At 50.3% G+C, this 19,275-nt stretch overlaps 1 protein-coding gene across 1 annotated transcript in view; it reads right to left on the reverse strand.

The window, feature by feature from the left end:
* LOC146189672 (caskin-1-like) overlaps nt 1–19,275 on the reverse strand; it is a 316,774-nt gene that overhangs the window by 216,617 nt on the left and 80,882 nt on the right. The window contains exons 4-7 of the mRNA XM_084604441.1: nt 18,784–18,929; nt 17,190–17,285; nt 16,657–16,787; nt 15,266–15,374 (exon numbers count right to left, since the gene is read on the reverse strand). Coding sequence (XP_084460567.1) covers nt 15,266–15,374; nt 16,657–16,787; nt 17,190–17,285; nt 18,784–18,929 — 482 coding nt within the window. The remainder of the gene's footprint in view (nt 1–15,265; nt 15,375–16,656; nt 16,788–17,189; nt 17,286–18,783; nt 18,930–19,275) is intronic.

Here is a 19,275-nt window from a genome sequence, read left to right on the forward strand (position 1 = left end):
GTGGTTGATCTTACCGGCTGCGCGACATTAATAATTAATTAATTAATTAATTACGCAACAAGTACTAATTAGTAATTACTCCGAGTCAGGTTTACAGGCCGTTGGGCTGAGAGGGCCATGTACACCTGCACATCCGAAAGTGTTTAGGTCGGCGTCTAGAGTTTTTTTTTTCTCTCTAAACCTTTGCAGACCGTCGGACTGGGTGGCGCCAGGTATATCTGCATACCAGAAGGGTGTTTGTTCGGCGTCTTTAGGTCTCGTTTTTTTTAATGGCTCCTCGAGTCGCCCCCACCTCAATTGTTCGGCCGTCGCGAAACTTTGTAGCAAATGCTGCTTGCAGAGGGCCGTCGGGCACGGAAGTGAAACCAAGCCGGCAGGAAAGACCTTGGCAGGAGGCGCGCGCTCGGCGACGTGGTCTGCGTGTCGCGCTCCCCGTGCATTGTCCGGTTTTGGTCCTTCCGGAGAAGCCGCCTGGGACGGTCGGAGGGTGTAGCATGGGGAATGCTACGGGCCTAAAGGCGTAGGAGTCGGCGCGCCAAAGGGGACGCTTAATTGCTCCTTTCCTTTTTTTTTTTTTCTTCAGTCGCCGTCCGCCGACGGCTCTCGCAGGTTTAGTGAGCACCGTTGGTGGCCGCTGCGTTTTAGCGTGTTTGTTTGTTTGTTTGTTGTCTTGTTCTTTTTTCTTCTTTTTATTTTTTTTTGCTATTGGGAGAGAGAGATGCATGCTGTGCTCATGAGTGGTGTGGCAGCATGCCATTGGCCATTTTGAACTGGAAATAATTCATTGATTGGTCCATGTAGAACGCATTCCCTATTGGGCACAGAAATGCTGTGCGAGTTGACTTAAGGCTGTGTTTTGGCGCCAAAGAGTTAGTTGGGACTTAGAACTCAGACTTAGAAGAGAGATTGATCTGAGGCTCTCGGTGGAGAGCAGGGCGAGAGGTGCGGACCGGGGCATGCCATGCGCTGACCGTACTCCGAGGAACCACTACTTGTAGTGCGACGCAAGTTAAGTCGTCGGCCAGGCAGGACAGGGTGTTGTTGCGGGCGCACCGTGGCCTGGTGTTCTAGTTTTCCTCTCATGGCAGCGACCACACCAGTCGTAGTGTAAATATGTATATAGTGTAAATAAATTCTTCAGTACTCATTCGTGCCAAGAAGTCTGCGTCATCTGTGTCATCTCCTCTGCAACGTGTCGCACGCCAAACGGACCGCTCCTCCACTGCGAGGACCTGACGTTGCAAAGCAGCAACAAAGAAGAAGAGACTAACGTAGATTAACTGGCGCAGTCGACTACAGGATTGGTGTGCGGCTTCCTGCAGAGGGTGAGCGGCTTCGACGGCACAGAGTATAGAAGAGCACGACTCAACCAACTCTAACGGAAGATCGAGCGAACGGGGCCACAACACAAGTGTTGCGGAGGACGACACCTCATCGGAGCGCCTGAGCATCCTACCCCGGGACGACCGTGATCCAGGCCACGACAGGGACCGTGCTGCTGAGTGCTGACGGTGAACGAACTGACCTGGGTGTGACAGAACTTTGCCTGACATCACCGAGTGAACCAGACGGACGGCGGAAAGCACCGACATTTGAAGGTGGGTCTCTTCCCTTTTCGTTTCTGGTAGGGCATGGTGGTCACCACACGAGGGACAGCTCAGAGGGAAGACGGGATGGCGAGCCAGAATTCTGACCAGGCGTCAGTGATGGATGATACTGAGGTATTATCACAAGGAAATGAATCTGGTCCGAACCCAGAAAATCGTAATGTACCCTCTGTCGCAGCAAGTGGCAGTATAGCCGACAGTGACTCAAGTGCAGTTCAAAGACTGCGGCTCGAAACTGAGCTAGAAAAACTCAGGCAGAAGGGCGAGCGTGAAAGGGAACGGAAAACTCGATGTGATCCGAGCAAATATTCGAAAGAGTTGAGGGCAGTCCTTGCTCCCATGCCGGTGTCCGACGAACTGGTGCCCGCTTGGTTCAAAAATGCGGAAAAGATGATGAGGATCTGCGAAATTCCAGATGACCTCCGCGGTCGCCTCATAATGCCCCTTTTGAATGAGCGCATTCGTGCGATGATAACCGAAGTAATGGACAGTGATCTGGCATCGTACGATGAGATGAAGGAGTTGGTGCTGGCGGAGCTCAAACTGACGCCAGAAGAGTACCACCGCAGGTTTTACTCAAGCCGGAAGGGTAGCGAAACGTGGAGTCGTTTCGCGACAAAGTTACAAGTCCTTTTGGACTATTACTTGAGCAGCCGTAAAATAAAGTCGGTAGATGAGCTGCGTGCGCTACTCGGATCAGACCGCATTAAACAACTCATGAGCGATGACCTACGAACATATGTGCTACAGCACGAAACCGGAGAATGGTTTCAGCCTCAAGAGTTAGCGAAGCTCGCAGAAAAGTTCGAAAATAGCAAAAGAAGCTCCCGCCATACGAGCCAGAAGTTGGTAGAGGCGGCAAAGGAGAATAATGTGAGGCCGTCACATCTAAAGAACGAAAACAAGGGTTGCGGACTTGCCCCCAGATGTTTCTCTTGCGGCCGCCTGGGCCACTACCAACGTAATTGCCCACAAACTCAGCCGAAAGAGTTCGAGATGCAGGATTCAGAAGAGAAAGGGGCTCAGACCTCAAAACTAACTGCTAGGGCTGCATATGAAAGTGCACCAACAGGTGAGGTAGTGAGCGGCGCCGTTAGTGAGTCCAAAATAACTTGGGTCGAGCTCACTGCGGGAGGACAGCCAATTAGGGCTTGTCTTGACTCGGGAGCAGAGATAACGATCCTCAGGAGAAATATAGTACCCCAAAACACATCAGAGGGATCGGGCAAGATAAGGCTCAGGGGTGCGTTTGGGCACACAGTGACAGCTGACTTAATGTATGTTCCCTTGAGTCTGTCGACACAGGACGGCAGTGTAAATCCCCCCGCGCTAACATTGTGCGCCGTAACCGACGAACTGGCAGAGGAAGCACTATTGACACCCGATGCATTTCAGGAACTCAAACGGGTTCAGAGGGAAGCTCAGAAGCTTGCAGTATGCATTGCGAAAGCAGAGGGCGAAGCGTTCGTGGATGAGACCAGAGAGGGAGCCAGAGCAGACAGCGATGAGCAGAGCCTGTCTTGCCCTGCACTGTTCGTGGAAGTCGAAGAAGTAGTGGAAAAGTCAACGTCAGCTCAGGGAGAAGTAGAGGATAACACCTTTGCGCAACAACAAAAGACAGACGAATCGCTACAGAGCGTGTGGCAACAGGCGCGCAATGGCACGCATGGTATGCTCATAGAGGGTGGTTTGCTTTTTCATAGAGAGCAAATTAATGGAAGAATGTGTAAACAACTAGTTCTCCCAAGGGAACGAAGGAAAGAGGTATTGATGCTGGCGCACGACATGCCATGTGGAGGGCATTTTGCGGAAAAGAAGACAAAACAGCGAATTCGGAGCGCGTTTCATTGGCCAACACTTGCTGCAGACGTAAAAACTCATTGTCAGTCGTGTCACACATGCCAGACATTCTCCAAGAAGAAGGTGACTGACAGGGTGCCGATAAAACCGCTGACACGACCTCAGGAACCGTTTCAGGTTATATATGTTGACTGCGTCGGTCCCATCCAGCCTGCGTCCGCGCGCGGACATCAGTACGCTCTATGCGTAATCGATTTGTGTACGAGGTGGCCGGAGGTGATTCCGCTCCGCGCATTAACCGCAAAAGCGACGTGTCAGGCACTGGTTGAAACGTTTGCACGCTTTGGAATCCCACAGCTGATCTGTAGTGACCAAGGTACGAACTTCACCTCGGCGCTCACCAAGGAGCTAGCAGCACGTTTGGGTATCCAGATGCGGTTTGCGACACCAGAGCATCCTCAGAGCAACGGCCTAGTGGAGAGATGGAATGGGACCTTTAAAGCCATGCTTAGGCATATTATGCATGAGTATGCACGTGACTGGGACCGCTTTATACCATGTATTTTGTGGGCTTACCGGGAGCTACCTCACGAGATCACAGGTATCTCACCGTTCGAGCTAATGTATGGGCGAGTGCCGCAAGGACCTATGGAGGTAGTACGGAAAACGTGGACGGGAGAGTGGGAGCCCCCGGCCGGCCTGAACAGGTCAGCTGCCTCTTATCTCAACGAGCTCCGTAGACGGATGGCTGAGGCAGCGCGAATCGTGGATGAGAGAGCCCAGTTAAAGCAACAGGCATACGCTGACAGGCACAATCTCAGAGCGCGATCTAAGGAGTTCGAGATCGGGGAGCAAGTTTTGGTACTTCAAACAGGGGAAGTGGCAAAGATGCAGCCAAAATGGGTGGGGCCCGCCTGGGTGGAAATGCGCGTGCGCCCAGACAGTTATGTGGTTCGGTTTTCTGACGAAAGTCAGAAATGCATACATGCGAACAGACTCAGAAAATACTACGCGCGGACGAACAGCGTTGCAGTGGTCTTTGAGTCAGACGTGGAGTTTGGCGACCTTGAAACAATACCGCAGTGTGCAGACGCAGGACCCCGTACAGCAGCAGTGCTGGGCGATACTTCTCACTTAGACACACAGCAGGCCGCGGAGCTGGGTCAGGCTCTGGTGCGTTACGAAAAGGTGTTCTCCGAAAAGCCGGGGCGGTGCAAGGTCGGCGAACATAAGATCAGCTTGATCCCTGGAACCAAACCAACTAGAGCGTATCCGTACAGAGTACCAATGGCGCTGAGGGCCGAAGTTGAACGGCAGGTTGAGGAGTTGAGGCAATGGGGGTTAGTGTACCCAATTGAGAGCAGTTTTGCCCACCCCGTGGTATGCGTAGCAAAGAAAGATGGCACCGTACGTTTATGTATAGACTATCGGCATCTTAACGCGGTTACTGAGGCGGACAGCTTTCCCATGGGAAATGTGACTGAAATGCTGTATGAAGTCGCCAGGGCAAAATACATCACGTTGCTCGACATGACTCGAGGCTATTGGCAAATACGCGTCGAACCAGAATCGCAAAAATACACAGCATTTGCGACCCCTAATGGCCTGTACGCGTGGCGAGTGATGCCATATGGCTTGCGTAACTCCGCGGCAACATTTCAGCGGGTGATTAATGAGATACTGCGGGAACACGGAGGTTACGCATGCGCGTACATTGACGATGTTGCCATCTACTCAGAGACGTGGGAATTGCATCTCGAGCACTTGGTGGCAGTGCTGGCAACCATTGAGGCTGCTGGGTTAAAGGTTAACCCCGCGAAGTGCAGGTTTGCCCAGCCGAAGGTTCAATATCTAGGTCATGTGGTTGGTTCAGGTACACATTCTCCGGATCCGGAACGAGTCAGTGCAATCGCTAGCCTGAAAACGCCAGTAACAAAGAAAGAGTTGCGCAGCGCTCTTGGGCTTTTTAACTATTATCGGGAGTACGTACCGGCATACTCCGATCTAGTTCGGCCCCTTACGGATCTCACGAACCGAAGAGTGCCAAATGTCCTCCCCTGGAACGCGGACGCGGAGAACGCCTTCTCTGCGGTCAAGCAGGCTCTAAAAGGTTACCCAACCCTGACAGCCCCTCATGTAAATGAGGACTTTGTGTTGACTACAGACGCGTCTGAGAGAGGAGTGGGGGCATGCTTGGCACAGAATATAGACGGGCAGGAAAGACCGATAGCTTTTCTAAGCAAGAAATTGTCTCCCCAGCAGGCGAAATGGTCAGCTATCGAAAGGGAAGCGTTTGCGATAGTGTGGGCTCTGGGTCGCTTGGATACTTGGCTTTTCGGTGCAAGGATTAGAGTGGTCACTGACCATAACCCCTTGACTTACTTGACACGCTCGACATCATCGAGCGCCCGACTCACGCGCTGGTCCTTGGCCCTGCAAAAATATGACCTTGAATTCTCCCATATTAAGGGGACGTTAAACAAGTGCGCTGACGCCTTGTCGAGATTGGAAGCTGAATAACCCGGAGGCTGCAGTTAGCCTACCGTGGTTGCTGGCACCACTTGCGTTCACCAAGTGTGCCATACACGTAACTAGGAGACGGTGGATAGACCATACGTGACAGGGTGGCCTCCATGTTTCGCCGGGGACGGAACGGGTGGGGTCCCACCTTTTTGTGTTTTTTTTTTATTTGTGCTTTGGGACATGAACTGTTGCCCGAACTTTTATGTGTCATTGCTTGCCACTTGGCAATTTTGTTTTTCCTTGTATCACATTGTTCAAGTGCCAATTGCGTCGTATGTATGCTGAGATGCTGTCGATGTAGACATGTTTGCTGCTATGTGGGCATGCAGTTTTTATTGTGACTTTGACCGCGGCTGAGCGTTGGGGCGCCAGCAGATCGACGCCTAGAGTATTTGTTGTGCTTACAACAGGTGTACGCACAACAATCTGGGTTGGGAGGAGTCAGGTTTACAGGCCGTTGGGCTGAGAGGGCCATGTACACCTGCACATCCGAAAGTGTTTAGGTCGGCGTCTAGAGTTTTTTTTTTTCTCTCTAAACCTTTGCAGACCGTCGGACTGGGTGGCGCCAGGTATATCTGCATACCAGAAGGGTGTTTGTTCGGCGTCTTTAGGTCTCGTTTTTTTTAATGGCTCCTCGAGTCGCCCCCACCTCAATTGTTCGGCCGTCGCGAAACTTTGTAGCAAATGCTGCTTGCAGAGGGCCGTCGGGCACGGAAGTGAAACCAAGCCGGCAGGAAAGACCTTGGCAGGAGGCGCGCGCTCGGCGACGTGGTCTGCGTGTCGCGCTCCCCGTGCATTGTCCGGTTTTGGTCCTTCCGGAGAAGCCGCCTGGGACGGTCGGAGGGTGTAGCATGGGGAATGCTACGGGCCTAAAGGCGTAGGAGTCGGCGCGCCAAAGGGGACGCTTAATTGCTCCTTTCCTTTTTTTTTTCTTCAGTCGCCGTCCGCCGACGGCTCTCGCAGGTTTAGTGAGCACCGTTGGTGGCCGCTGCGTTTTAGCGTGTTTGTTTGTTTGTTTGTTGTCTTGTTCTTTTTTCTTCTTTTTATTTTTTTTTGCTATTGGGAGAGAGAGATGCATGCTGTGCTCATGAGTGGTGTGGCAGCATGCCATTGGCCATTTTGAACTGGAAATAATTCATTGATTGGTCCATGTAGAACGCATTCCCTATTGGGCACAGAAATGCTGTGCGAGTTGACTTAAGGCTGTGTTTTGGCGCCAAAGAGTTAGTTGGGACTTAGAACTCAGACTTAGAAGAGAGATTGATCTGAGGCTCTCGGTGGAGAGCAGGGCGAGAGGTGCGGACCGGGGCATGCCATGCGCTGACCGTACTCCGAGGAACCACTACTTGTAGTGCGACGCAAGTTAAGTCGTCGGCCAGGCAGGACAGGGTGTTGTTGCGGGCGCACCGTGGCCTGGTGTTCTAGTTTTCCTCTCATGGCAGCGACCACACCAGTCGTAGTGTAAATATGTATATAGTGTAAATAAATTCTTCAGTACTCATTCGTGCCAAGAAGTCTGCGTCATCTTTGTCATCTCCTCTGCAACGTGTCGCACGCCAAACGGACCGCTCCTCCACTGCGAGGACCTGACGTTGCAAAGCAGCAACAAAGAAGAAGAGACTAACGTAGATTAACTCTCCGTAATGAATTATTCAATTCACCATCAATTATTAATTAATTAAGTAATGTATCATTGGTATATGGCCATATAAGGCCCATATTCGCGCATACTGTGGTGGTGCTCTGTGATTGGTCGAGACCCCCATGATGTCATCCCGTCTCGACCAATCAGAGCCGTCGCTAAAGCGTGACACTTTTGCTGACGACAATGATGAGGCAATAAAAGCTTTTGCCTTAATAAAGCCGGGCGCCGCCCCGAAGGACGCTAGGACCAATTCTAGTCCTAAATCCCCACTCAAGTCCTGAGAAGCGCATTTAGTAATAGTTTCCCTGTTTTAGCCCCCCCCCCCCCCCCCCCCCCCTTCCTACGCCAAGGGTGGTTACAGCGAGAAGAGAAGAGGAAGGAGTGTACGGCGGGAGTGGACAGATCAAGAGGCCGGTTGCAACAGGAAACATTCGAAGGGTGGAAACCCGGCTAAGGTTACCATAGTAACTCTGTGGGGTACTTGGAGCATAGTTTCCTAAAAAGACATGCGCGAAACAGGTAGCACAAAAAGGAAGAGAGACGAGACACGTGCATGTCTAGTCTCTCTTCCTTTTTGTGCTGCGTGTTTTGCGCGTTGTCTTTTTACGATTGCCATGGTTGCCGGGGAACAGGAGGATGAAGGTTATATATGCAAGGAGGAGGGCATGACGAGTGCGAGGAAATTGCAGCAGCAATGTACCTACACCATGGGAATGGGTAATGCGGTAACCATTCGAAGAGTGGTTACGATCAGACGGAGTAAGGAGAGAGTGGAAGACTGGAGTATGGTGCGTATGCGAAGGCTAGCGGTTTTATTTATTTTTGTTTATTTAGAACATACTGCAGGCCTACAGTAGGCCCAAGCAGGAGGGTCGAATACATAATATATGCAAAACAAACAGGATTAGCAAAATTGAAAAATGTTAAATACAAGTTGTAACGCAAAATACAACAATAAATACAAGGCTCAGATGCAAAATACAAAAAGTAAACGTAGAAATAAATGGCTCTCAAATTAAATGCTGTGAAGAAAACATTGAGTCAAAAGAATCAGCTCTGGTTAAAAGATCTGGCGGACACCTGTTCCACTCCTCAATGGTGCGTGGAAAAATGAGTATGAGTATACGCCACCCACCTGCAACGGCGGACTACAAGGAAATGCTATAGCTGAATAACTATGCGTAGAAAACTAAGAATGCTCTCTCTATAAAAGTGTGTGGCTCCCAAATCGTTTTGCTCAATATAATATGAAATGAAAATACTTCAACGGCTGACGATTGAATCTCGCGTTACACAGTGGCTATCATCATGCGAGACTTTTGTTCGCTTTTTGTGTTGGAGGAAGTAGGCCGCCCCTGTGGCGAAGGCGATGGGGTTAATTTCACCGAACAAATTAACATTGTTTCGATTTCCGACTCTTCGCCATTGATACCGCATCCCGTTCTTTCCTAATTACTTCCCGCTTCTATAGCTAGCTGCGCACACCATTTTTTTGATGGGCAATAGAATGGCATCCTTTCCGGCTTTTCCCGGAAAACTTTCTGTTAATTATAGCCCTAACCTGAACATGCAACTATTTACCTTTTTTCCATTCCACTTCGCGTTTTTACTAAACGCAGCACGCGGTCGAAACGCAGGCTCACTAACCCATTGCCAAGCAACAACGGAGCATCAAGGTAGCCCTCGAAAATTTTGACAGTCACTGGCGCAGGGAAATGTACAGTGCCCGCCCGGCATACTGTATTTTAAACCGGTCTCTCATACAGATTGCCCGTGAAACTTTAAACGTGCGACAAGATCGTTTATAAACATCAACCTATACCGCCTATCATATATTATTCCCGTGATTCTGGTGATACGTTTAGAATGCCTCTTTCTGTTATATGATCTCGGTCTATATACCTTCTGTCACACACTGTGCTTGGAGCCCTACTTCCTACAGCCCTCCCTCTTTCCTTCGCTCCCTAAAAGCAACCTACACAAAAGGAATTAATGCACGATGGAAAATAGGACGATGCACTTTTACACACATCGGCAAAATATCGATAGGAAAGTACAAGAGCTCAGCTTTGGGCGACAAGGCTATTATTCACACCTGAGTTTCCTCCTCTCCGGCAACAGTCGCTCGAGTATCAAAAATGAAGCACGAAAAAAAGAGGTACAGAAAGAAAAAGAAAGATTTTATTCATTAATTTCCCATTTAATACCTGCGCGCCCTGCCCCTATCCACCTTGTGTTTTTTATTTAATTCCCTTTAGGAATAACGCCGCGCATTATCTGTCTTAGAATTGGCTCCGTCCTCATGCGCGATACCACAATGGTACGAGCGAGGTCTCCCCTTCTGAAACATCACACCTGTAAAAATTATTAACACTTTCATACTACCTTAAACAGCCCCGTGCACTACAGCGTTAACGCACTTTTCGCTAATTCCGTAGACAAGTACGCAATGCAATAAAAGCTGACCCCAGAGTCAACGCACTACAAGATGGCGTCATTATCCGACGCAGTGCGACATGCGGGCATTCGGGGGTTTAATGCAAACAACGAGGTGACAAAAGGAGCAATAATAACGGCAACCCTGTTACAGGCTGCAGTAGTTGTTGAGCCAGCAGTCTGAGATCGCGCCCCAGACGGTGCGTTGCAAAACCTTAGAAAAGGCAACGGCTTAATTTCGAAACATCCCGTTCACTGCGCAAGCTTACAAGCAGCCGACCAGCAGCGCGTCGAGATAAAACTACGCCCTCGTGCGGGAGGCTTAATTACCTCCACCACTCCGAGGGGGTTTCGAAAACGGACAGCGTCTAGCGCCCCCCCCCCCCCCCCCCCCCCCCCCCCCGCTTGAGCAAGAGCGTGTGACAACCGGCAGCCGGAGGAAAGGAAGAGATACACTAACACGAGACCTCACTTAACGATCCTGAGCGCTTAATAAAACATTCTTTCCAGGGGCCAACATGTCCACAAAGTCTCACTGGCTGACGATAGAAGCCCCTGTGTCGTTGGTGTGCTCCATATATTCTCACGTCATCACCCAACAATTGAGGGGGGGGAGGCAATACAGAGCTTACTAAGCTAAGCTTCACTGTTCTTTTTTTTTTTTTTTTCTGCAGCGTCTTCCTCTCCATCTGTCACCTGTAAAGCAGATAGCAGGCGCAAGTTACCACCTTGTACGCTGCCCATTAGTATAGCGCTAGCGGAGACTAAAGTCACTGGAACTTTTAAGTGGAGACATGAGGTGCTTTTCAACGGCATCCGGGCGAGCTCTGGAAGAATCACGAAAAAAATGCTGTCACGAAAACTTCTAACAATGCGTGTCAGTGCTAAAAGCCCCCAGGATTCCCGAACAGACGAACTGGCATCGATCTTTTTGTTGTTGTTGCTTTTCTTTAAAATCAGCTTTGGAACACGCGCGAAAGAGGCGATGACGGCATGCACCCCCCCCCCCCCCACACACACACACACACACTTCCTCCCGGACTCTTTTGAAGCCTATTTCCTGCACTCAAAGCCTTCTGTCCTAGTTGAATTACACATACATTACCCGGAAATCAATTTCTTGTTTACTTTTTTCATGTCAGGCTTCTGCTTAGAATTAGCTGACCGCAATTGTTTTTTTTTTTTTTTGTTTTTTTATTCATCATCAGGTCATTTTCTCCCGAGCCTTCAGCCACCCTCGTAGTGAGTACGCGGCCTTTTCTAAATGGAGAAAATAGTAAAAACGCATTCCAACTCCACGGGAACACCAACCAGATACAGAACGGTGGGAGAGAGGAATCGAAGGGGTGTCTTAGGGGCCACCGGTGCAATACTAGCCCAAATAAAACGGGCCCCGCCAAGGTCAACAAGGGCAGATAGCAGCTAGCTTGGACCGCTGCGACGAGATATGGACGGCGACTGTGGTCTCCAAAATGACACGCCTAGCATCAACTCTACAATGGCTCGACCAAGTGTGGTTTCCGCTTAGTCAAGGAGGCAGCTGTAAGGCCACGTTTCTTGCATAGCAGACCGCGTAACCAACACGCGAGTCAGCTTAGTCAGCGCGGCATCGCGGACGCACAGATGCCTAATCATATATGCGGCTGTTCTTCGCCTCCGTTTGGCGCGTCCTCTGACCCGACCCAAATGAGCAAAATTAATCTCCGCCGTGCACAGACTGCGCGGCGTCTGCGCAGTGCAGCGGTGTTGCGTGGGGGGAAGCATGCCGCTCGGGAGAGGTTCGCTTCTGCGGTGGGCGCGAAGATGGCTAACGAGCGCCGAGCAGACGACGACGCCCCAGTCGGTCGTCTGCAAGCTGTGAACCGCCCTGCGCGCCATCTGGCGTGCGCTGATTCCCAAACTGGGTCGCGTGCCGCGGATCTTGAGGATGACCCTCGAATGGCAAAATAAGTAAAACACTCTAGAGTGTTAATTCATGGGACGCCTGGAAAATGCTACTACGCGCTACGGCGTTCGGCTGCCATTCGTGCAGACCGTTGTCAATTATGGAGGAGAAAAAAGGTAATTGTGGGCTCCACTTAAATGATATTTAGGGAGAAATTCGGCCCCTACGAGATAGCCAGTAGCACGTATTATTAGCCGATGCCAGGGATCTTGGCTGTCGCGTGGGTATATTCCGGTGTGCTCAGAGAAATAAATGGAAAAATAAAGGAACTGCTCCAAAAAAGAGGTCTTGCGTTAAGAGGGCCGGCTGCTTCGCGTAATGCTTCGTCCATAATTTTCTGTTCCTTCATCAAGCCGGACATGAGCGAAGACCGCGAGCGATGCCGAGCGGATGTATTCTACACTTCTTCCTGCGGGAGCTCCCATACAAACCTCGATATTTTATCAGCTCATTCTTTTTCACGCGTTATTTCTTCCTTGCTGCCAAGGTTTTAAATAACAGCGATTACGCCTCGTAGATACAAGACCATGGATGAAGTGTGCGCTCTTTAAGCTGACGCGTCAACAGCGCAACGCTTCTATAAAGATGTACAGTCTTTGTCAAAAGTGTAGAGCCCAGGTGGTCTGCTTCTGAGCCACTTCGTGCGGCTTGTAATGAATTTCCAGTGTTCCGAATATCTTGATGGTAAGGATATTTTTCGTCCTAGCCTCTTCAATGGGAAGGACCTGCGCTAGCGCTAAATCAGCGTCACTACACCGTCACACAGGTTACCTTAAACATACGAGGTGTACCTATATGTAGACGATGCATCGCGTCCACGAAACTTGTTAGTGCACAATGATAACTGATGAGCGCAAATGCAGACGATCCACTGAGAAGAGACAAGCGTAGCGTGCCTGTCCTTAAGAGATTTAGCATACCGTGATCCGCGATCCGCCACCGTGACACTCTACCGCTCGTGGGCGGGGCGTACAAGCTGATTGGTTCCGATGCGCCAGGTCAATGTGCCAACATCAAGTATGTGGCGCCATCTATCGGCATGAAAGTGATCTGGGCATGCGCAATGGAACGCGCGGTGGCGGATCACGGTAGCGGATCGCGGATCACGGTGTGCTAAATCTCTCTCTTGTCTCTTTCCTGCGGATAGTCAGTGTTCGCGCTCACCAGTTACCATAGGAATACCAAGCCTTGCATTCGTACGTGCTACAGTCCTCTAAAGCGCGATGGCTGGGGATAGCTGCAAACGAAGAGCCTCAGAACGGCGGGCCCCAAAACGCCCGGTGACAATATGACGGGAGACGCGCGTGCTTCCAGGAACGGACATTTCCGAGAAAAAGCGAGACTACGACGCGTTTAAAGGGCCGCCCACTGGCCTTCGCCATAGATAGAACCGGACCTGATGGGTTTTTAATGACGACCTTTTTGCCGACGGCATCGCGGAGACAACAGAAGGGCATCGCCGTGGAACCGTGACTTTCGCGGGCCACTTTCAAGCTCCGAGTATTGGCAGTAAGCGTCAGCGGCAGGGCGGTAGTGCTGCACATCGGGAGCACAACGCCCCGTAACAACAGTTGCCGCCGCTTGGAGCCTGCGGGCGAGAATGGCGGGTGCACTCATCTCGCCCACGCGATGGGGTGGGTGAAGCCAAAAGGGACCGGGCGCCCTTGTCTGCCCGGAGCGCGCAACAGGTGTCTGGGGTGTGTGTGTCACGATTCCCGGGACGAACAGGAGCTTCGGCGGAGCGAGCGGTGGCTCTTATGCTGTAGTTGCGCGTGGGGTGACTCCATTAAATAGGACGCAGGGGACAACTTCAATTGTTGCGCTCAGTAAGAAAAAGAAGGAAAACAACTGCAGGGCCTTTTCTAGCTATGTGGATGTTTATTCGGCGGTAAAATGAGCATTCATTGAATCATTGACGGTAAAATTGTATTAGAAAATTCGAAGCTTTAGTTTTTTCTGTTTCCCTAACAGGTCATCCAGAGCTAACGAGATCTCTGAGATAACAGAGGCGTGAATGAGCGATTAGCAAAGTACGTACAAGCAAACGAGGATCCACAAGGGGAACCACAGACGGGATCCGTTAGCACTCTCTCGTAATATATTCTTAAAGGTAGAGCTTATGTGTTTTCCAATTTTTTTTCTATCCGAATTTCCTGAGTAACATCAATTAAATAAGCGTGAAGGAACCACAGCTGCTAGCGCGTTACTGCATGAGGAACATCGCACGGGCTCCTTGCAAAAGAAAAAAAAAATTAGACTCGTAATGTTACTACGGGACTGTTCGAAATGTCGATCAATTTGACCATGCGCTGTCATCTGCTGGCCGTTCTACCAGGTTAGCTGGCAGGCTGCAGTGTCAGCTCAGGCTGGGAGTACTGTGCCGGGCTCGAACCCGAGACCAAGGCCAAGTTTTCTATAAGTCGATGTTCTAGGATAGCGGGGCACCTTCGCTCTGCAGTCGCGTATTTAACTGCGATTTCCATTGGTCATTCTAGAGCACGTTTTCTTGCTCCGGGATGACGATTTCGAATTCCACTGGTCGACCAAGATAGGTTGCGCGTATAACACTGGATGTTTGGACTCTGGGTGCTCTAGCTCGATCCACCGACCAGAGTCGGATCGTATCGGAGGTTCTAGTCGTGATGTGGCCGCTTCCGGAGGCTGCGTGATTTTTTTGGCTGTCTTTAGCGGTTTCAGAGATATCGGCAGAGGACACAGCATATCACCGTTTTTTTTTTTTTTTTTTTTTTGCGCGAATATGTCGAAGCGCGTTCATCGAAAAACGTATATAGCGTTAAAATCGTGCGAAACCAAGTTGCAGAGAGCTGCGCTCCTGCCTAATTATCTCAACCGCGACAATTTTGGTGCTAGGATGCGATGAGATGCGACTGCAACTTCAGGAACCGGCTCAGCATTGCTTCCGCCGTGCGCTCGATATGTTCCGCTGGTCGACAAAGGCTGATTCGCTCTGTAGCGGCTCAGGTCGCTCTATTCCGGTAGCTCCAATCGACCAGCGGAAATAGCCATATGGTTTGCTCTGATACCTAGGCCGCTGTGACGTTGTAGCTCAATCGCCTATCACTGCACCTGCACCTAATTGCGAAGTCAACCTCGGCGCTTCCTAGAGCGGGCAACCACCGTCTCCCGCTCGCATCAACCAGGACCAAGGGAATTAAGCCACCTCGCTTCCTCTGTCCAAGGCCAGGCAGTGTAAGCAACGGGCAATTAATAATCACACGTGCGTTGAGGAGGTTTCGGAAGCAGGCGAAAGAAGGTCTCGATCGCCTTGCATGCAGTGTATATACGCACCTGCAGCAGCAAGCGCACGGCCTCCAGCTTGCCGTGCATGGCTGCCTCGTGGAGCGCCGTTCCACGCAGGGTGGACCGGTTGATGTCAGCGCCGGCCGCCAGGAGGCACCTGCGGGCACGAAAAGAAGAGGGCGCGATTTAAAGGAATGCAGAATGCAACTTTTTTGCTTGTCTGTGTTCTTCTTTGCATTAACGCGTTAGGCGCTATAATATACGCGGACTACCACGTGGTATTCACCCACAAAGGCTAAATAACTTATAATCGAATTCCTGTCCGCATCTGTTTCGGACACAACAGCCGAGCGATGGCTGCGGCAAACGTCAGCACTGTGCGACTGGCAATATCTCTTCCTTCCGTTTTAATTGTTTGTGTGTATGTCTGAAGCCCCTAGTTTCATGCAGCATCGATGGTCGCATCTGCGTCGGCAGTTTTGAGTCGAGAATGCAGCCTTGGAATCCTAGTCAGATATGCTGGCCCGTTCGTACGTCTAGGTTAAAGCTGGGCTTTCGGTGTCACCCATTCCGACTTGGACCGCATACATGATACGATATGTCAACCGAGGTAAGCCAGTTCAAATCGAGTTGAAACTGCCGGTTATTTATTAAACCGTTATTATTAAACAAAACTCCTCCTTCCCCACCAGTTGCCCCCTCCCAGAATTTCCCACGAATCCGCTCCTGCATTAACATTTCTTCTTCGTGTCTGTGTTGTCGGCGCACCAATCACTCTGCCTGAAATGGTTTAGCATCAAGCCTGCATCCAGCTGGAGTCAGCGAGCTTTTAGCTGCCAGCTGTTTCGTGTGGAAACAGGCTGCAGAAAATAAAGCACGACAAATTCACTGCACCCAAAAAAGAAAAAAAAAGCATCACAGGAGAGGACTCTCTCCACCCTTGTGCTCCCCCTTCTAATTTCCCCAATTGGTCGCGGCCTTGCACACGGACACGTCAGCGATAAGGCTACCCTCATTCAACTGCTAGTCAACCCGCAAAATGGCACTACGCCTATCGCGGAGAGTACAAACCTCTGGCAGTTAAAGGGAAGCAGGTCAAAGCGCAAAAGCAGGTCAACTATTGTCGCACTGAGATGTTTTCCTTCGGTTCGCCTTTGTACGCGCAGTCATTGAAGACGTCAGCGTGACCCGCTAAACAATGGTTTCGTAGTTACTGGAAAGACACACACACACACACACACACACACACACACACACACACACACACACACACACACACACACACACACACACACACACACACACACACACACACACACACACACACTCACACACACACACACACACACACACACACACACACACACACACACACACACACACACACACACACACACACACACACACACACACACACACACACACACACACACACACACCTGAGCACATGGGTGTGTCCATTCCTGGCTGCCAGGTGTAGGCACGTGGTGCGCTCGTTGTCCATCGTGTCCTGCCTGCTCTCGTACAGAAGCTGGCGACACCTGGCGTTGCGCAGGAGGACCTCGACCGCCTGCGGCATGGTAATAGAACCGTCAAGTTATGAATCGCCCGAAGGAAGCACCTTCAATTAAAGACCGACAAAAGAATAACAAGGAGTGATAGTGCGACGTATAGATAGCCCTTGAGACGTGAGCGCACGCATCAATCCCAGTCCTGCACACGCGACACCACGCCTTTACAAGATTATAACGATATATTTATTTGTTATATGTATATGCAACGTACGTGTCGTGTCCATTTCTGAACAGTAACTCGCAATGCCCTGAAGTGCTGCGAAATCTCCCGCGATGCGCAGCACCCTCCAACATGCATAATCGCCCGAAAGCTCCTCATCCAAACGCCGCCAAAAGTGCAGGAGCGAACGCGAGGACGACTGCGCAAGCCCACTGTCACCAAATAGGGGGCGACGCACCTTCTGCCTTCCGAACTCGCAGGCCAGGTCCAGGGGCGTCTTGTGTTCGCAGTTCCGCAGCAGAGGGTTGGCATGGTAGCTCAGCAGCTTCTCGATCTGCCGACAGAGATGTTTGTGAGTCGGAAATCCTTGCTACGCTCCATACAACTGCCCTCCGCGCCCTCAGGCAGTCCCACCCGGACGGAGGAGAGGACGAGTACACACCTGCCTGTCCACCCGTCAAGTCGTCTATCTCTTATTTACGTGTCCGCTTATTGAACAATAAATATATCCATCAATCTGGCTACCTACCCACCCACCCACCTGTTTCTCTCAGTCAATTTAAAACTCACTCATGTATCTGCATATCTGTGTCTAACTATTCGTCTTTATATCTGTCTGCACATATATCCATGCTGATCTACCTGCTTATATATCTGCCGACTCACATACACATCAAACAACATGTGTCTATCTACATTTCTGTCCCCCGTTCCACGTCAACTGACCACCAAGCTACTCTTCTCCGTCCGCCTGCCCCCATTACCCACTGATCTGCTCGTCATCCATTTACAGTATCTATCTGGCGCCTATGAATTTGCCTTACATATCGACTGTACGTTTCTATCTATGCACCTACAGTACTACCACCACCATCATCAACATAAGCCTGATAACACCTACTGCAGGACAAAAGCCTCTCCATATCCTCCAATTTTCCCCAATACAGTTTATCAATCAATCAATACCCTTTCATTTACCCGGCCCTGTGTCAGCGGCATCCACATAATCGCAGCGAACTGCTGCCGTCCAGACCCTGCTATGCTCAGCTTCCCTTGAAGTCCAGTATGTCACCCTCAGCGATCATTGGTTCCCTCGCCCTCAAATTACATGCTCCAGGTGCCCATGTCCACTTCTTCTTGCTGGTTTTGACTAGAATGTCATTAACTCGCATTTGTTCCCTGACCCGTTCTGCACACTTCCTTAACGTTATACATCTGCCGTTTTGTTCCATGGCTATTTGCGTAGTCCTCGATTTAAGTTGAACTCCTTCTGTTACCCTCCACGTTTCTACCCCAACTGTGATTGCCGGTAAGATACAACTGCTATATATTTTCCTCTTAAGGGATACACTGGTAAGCTGCCATTCACCATCTCATAGTACTTGTCAAATGCGCACCATCCCAAACCACCTACATCCATCTCATTGGCCTTATAATATATATTATTTATCTCTCTACTGGTTGTCCATTAACATATTTATTCATCTGTTCGTGCATCTACACAACTATCGATCAATACATATATCCATATTTTCCCCCACTAACTTGTCTATATATTCACACCTCTCTTCAAATGTATCTATAAATCTATATGCACATATATCTGCGTTACCCCCCCCCCCCCCCAGCTTAGATCTGTTTACCTTCAGACTTCTTAATCCGCCCCTCTCTCTACCTATCTATCGATTCCTCATTAAAGCACCCATCGGTCTATTTACATCTTCCAGCGTGTCCGCACATATATACAAGTCAATAAAGTTCCTCAAAAAAAAAAAAAAAAAAAAGTCTGTCTCCGCATATCTGTCACTGCATTATAGTAGGCATGCACTCACGACAAGCACGTGTCCGTGCTGCGCCGCCAGGTGGAGCGGCGTGTCCCCCGCCCCCGAGGCGTCGTTCACCGAAGAGTTGTACTCTAGGAGCAGCTGCACGGGCTCGGCCTGGCCCTGCCACGCGGCGTAGTGCAGAGGACGCATGCCTGCAGAAGAAAGACGGCAAACACTGAGCACTCTCCTCATCCTCCTCCTCTGACGTAGGCATCGAGATGGTCAAGTGCCAACATTCGAACATCGAAACACCACGAATAAAAAAACACACACACACAAAAAAAACACGAAGTTCCGGAAAGAAACCGCTAACTTACTGAATAAAATGTAAAAACAAAAGCAACGGAAATGTACGGGGCAGGCCGTAATCGATTCAGGCTAAATAATGGCGACGCTGCGTTATCTGGAAGCATATATAGTTGCCTCTTTTTTGTAACTTACTACCCTCCCAACAAAAACGTCTCTTGGCTTGCACTATAAATCGGAAACTACTGGCTC

This window comes from Amblyomma maculatum, chromosome 5, assembly GCF_055883805.1.
Source record: "Amblyomma maculatum isolate TAMU_Amacu chromosome 5, ASM5588380v1, whole genome shotgun sequence".
Taxonomy (NCBI): domain Eukaryota; kingdom Metazoa; phylum Arthropoda; class Arachnida; order Ixodida; family Ixodidae; genus Amblyomma; species Amblyomma maculatum.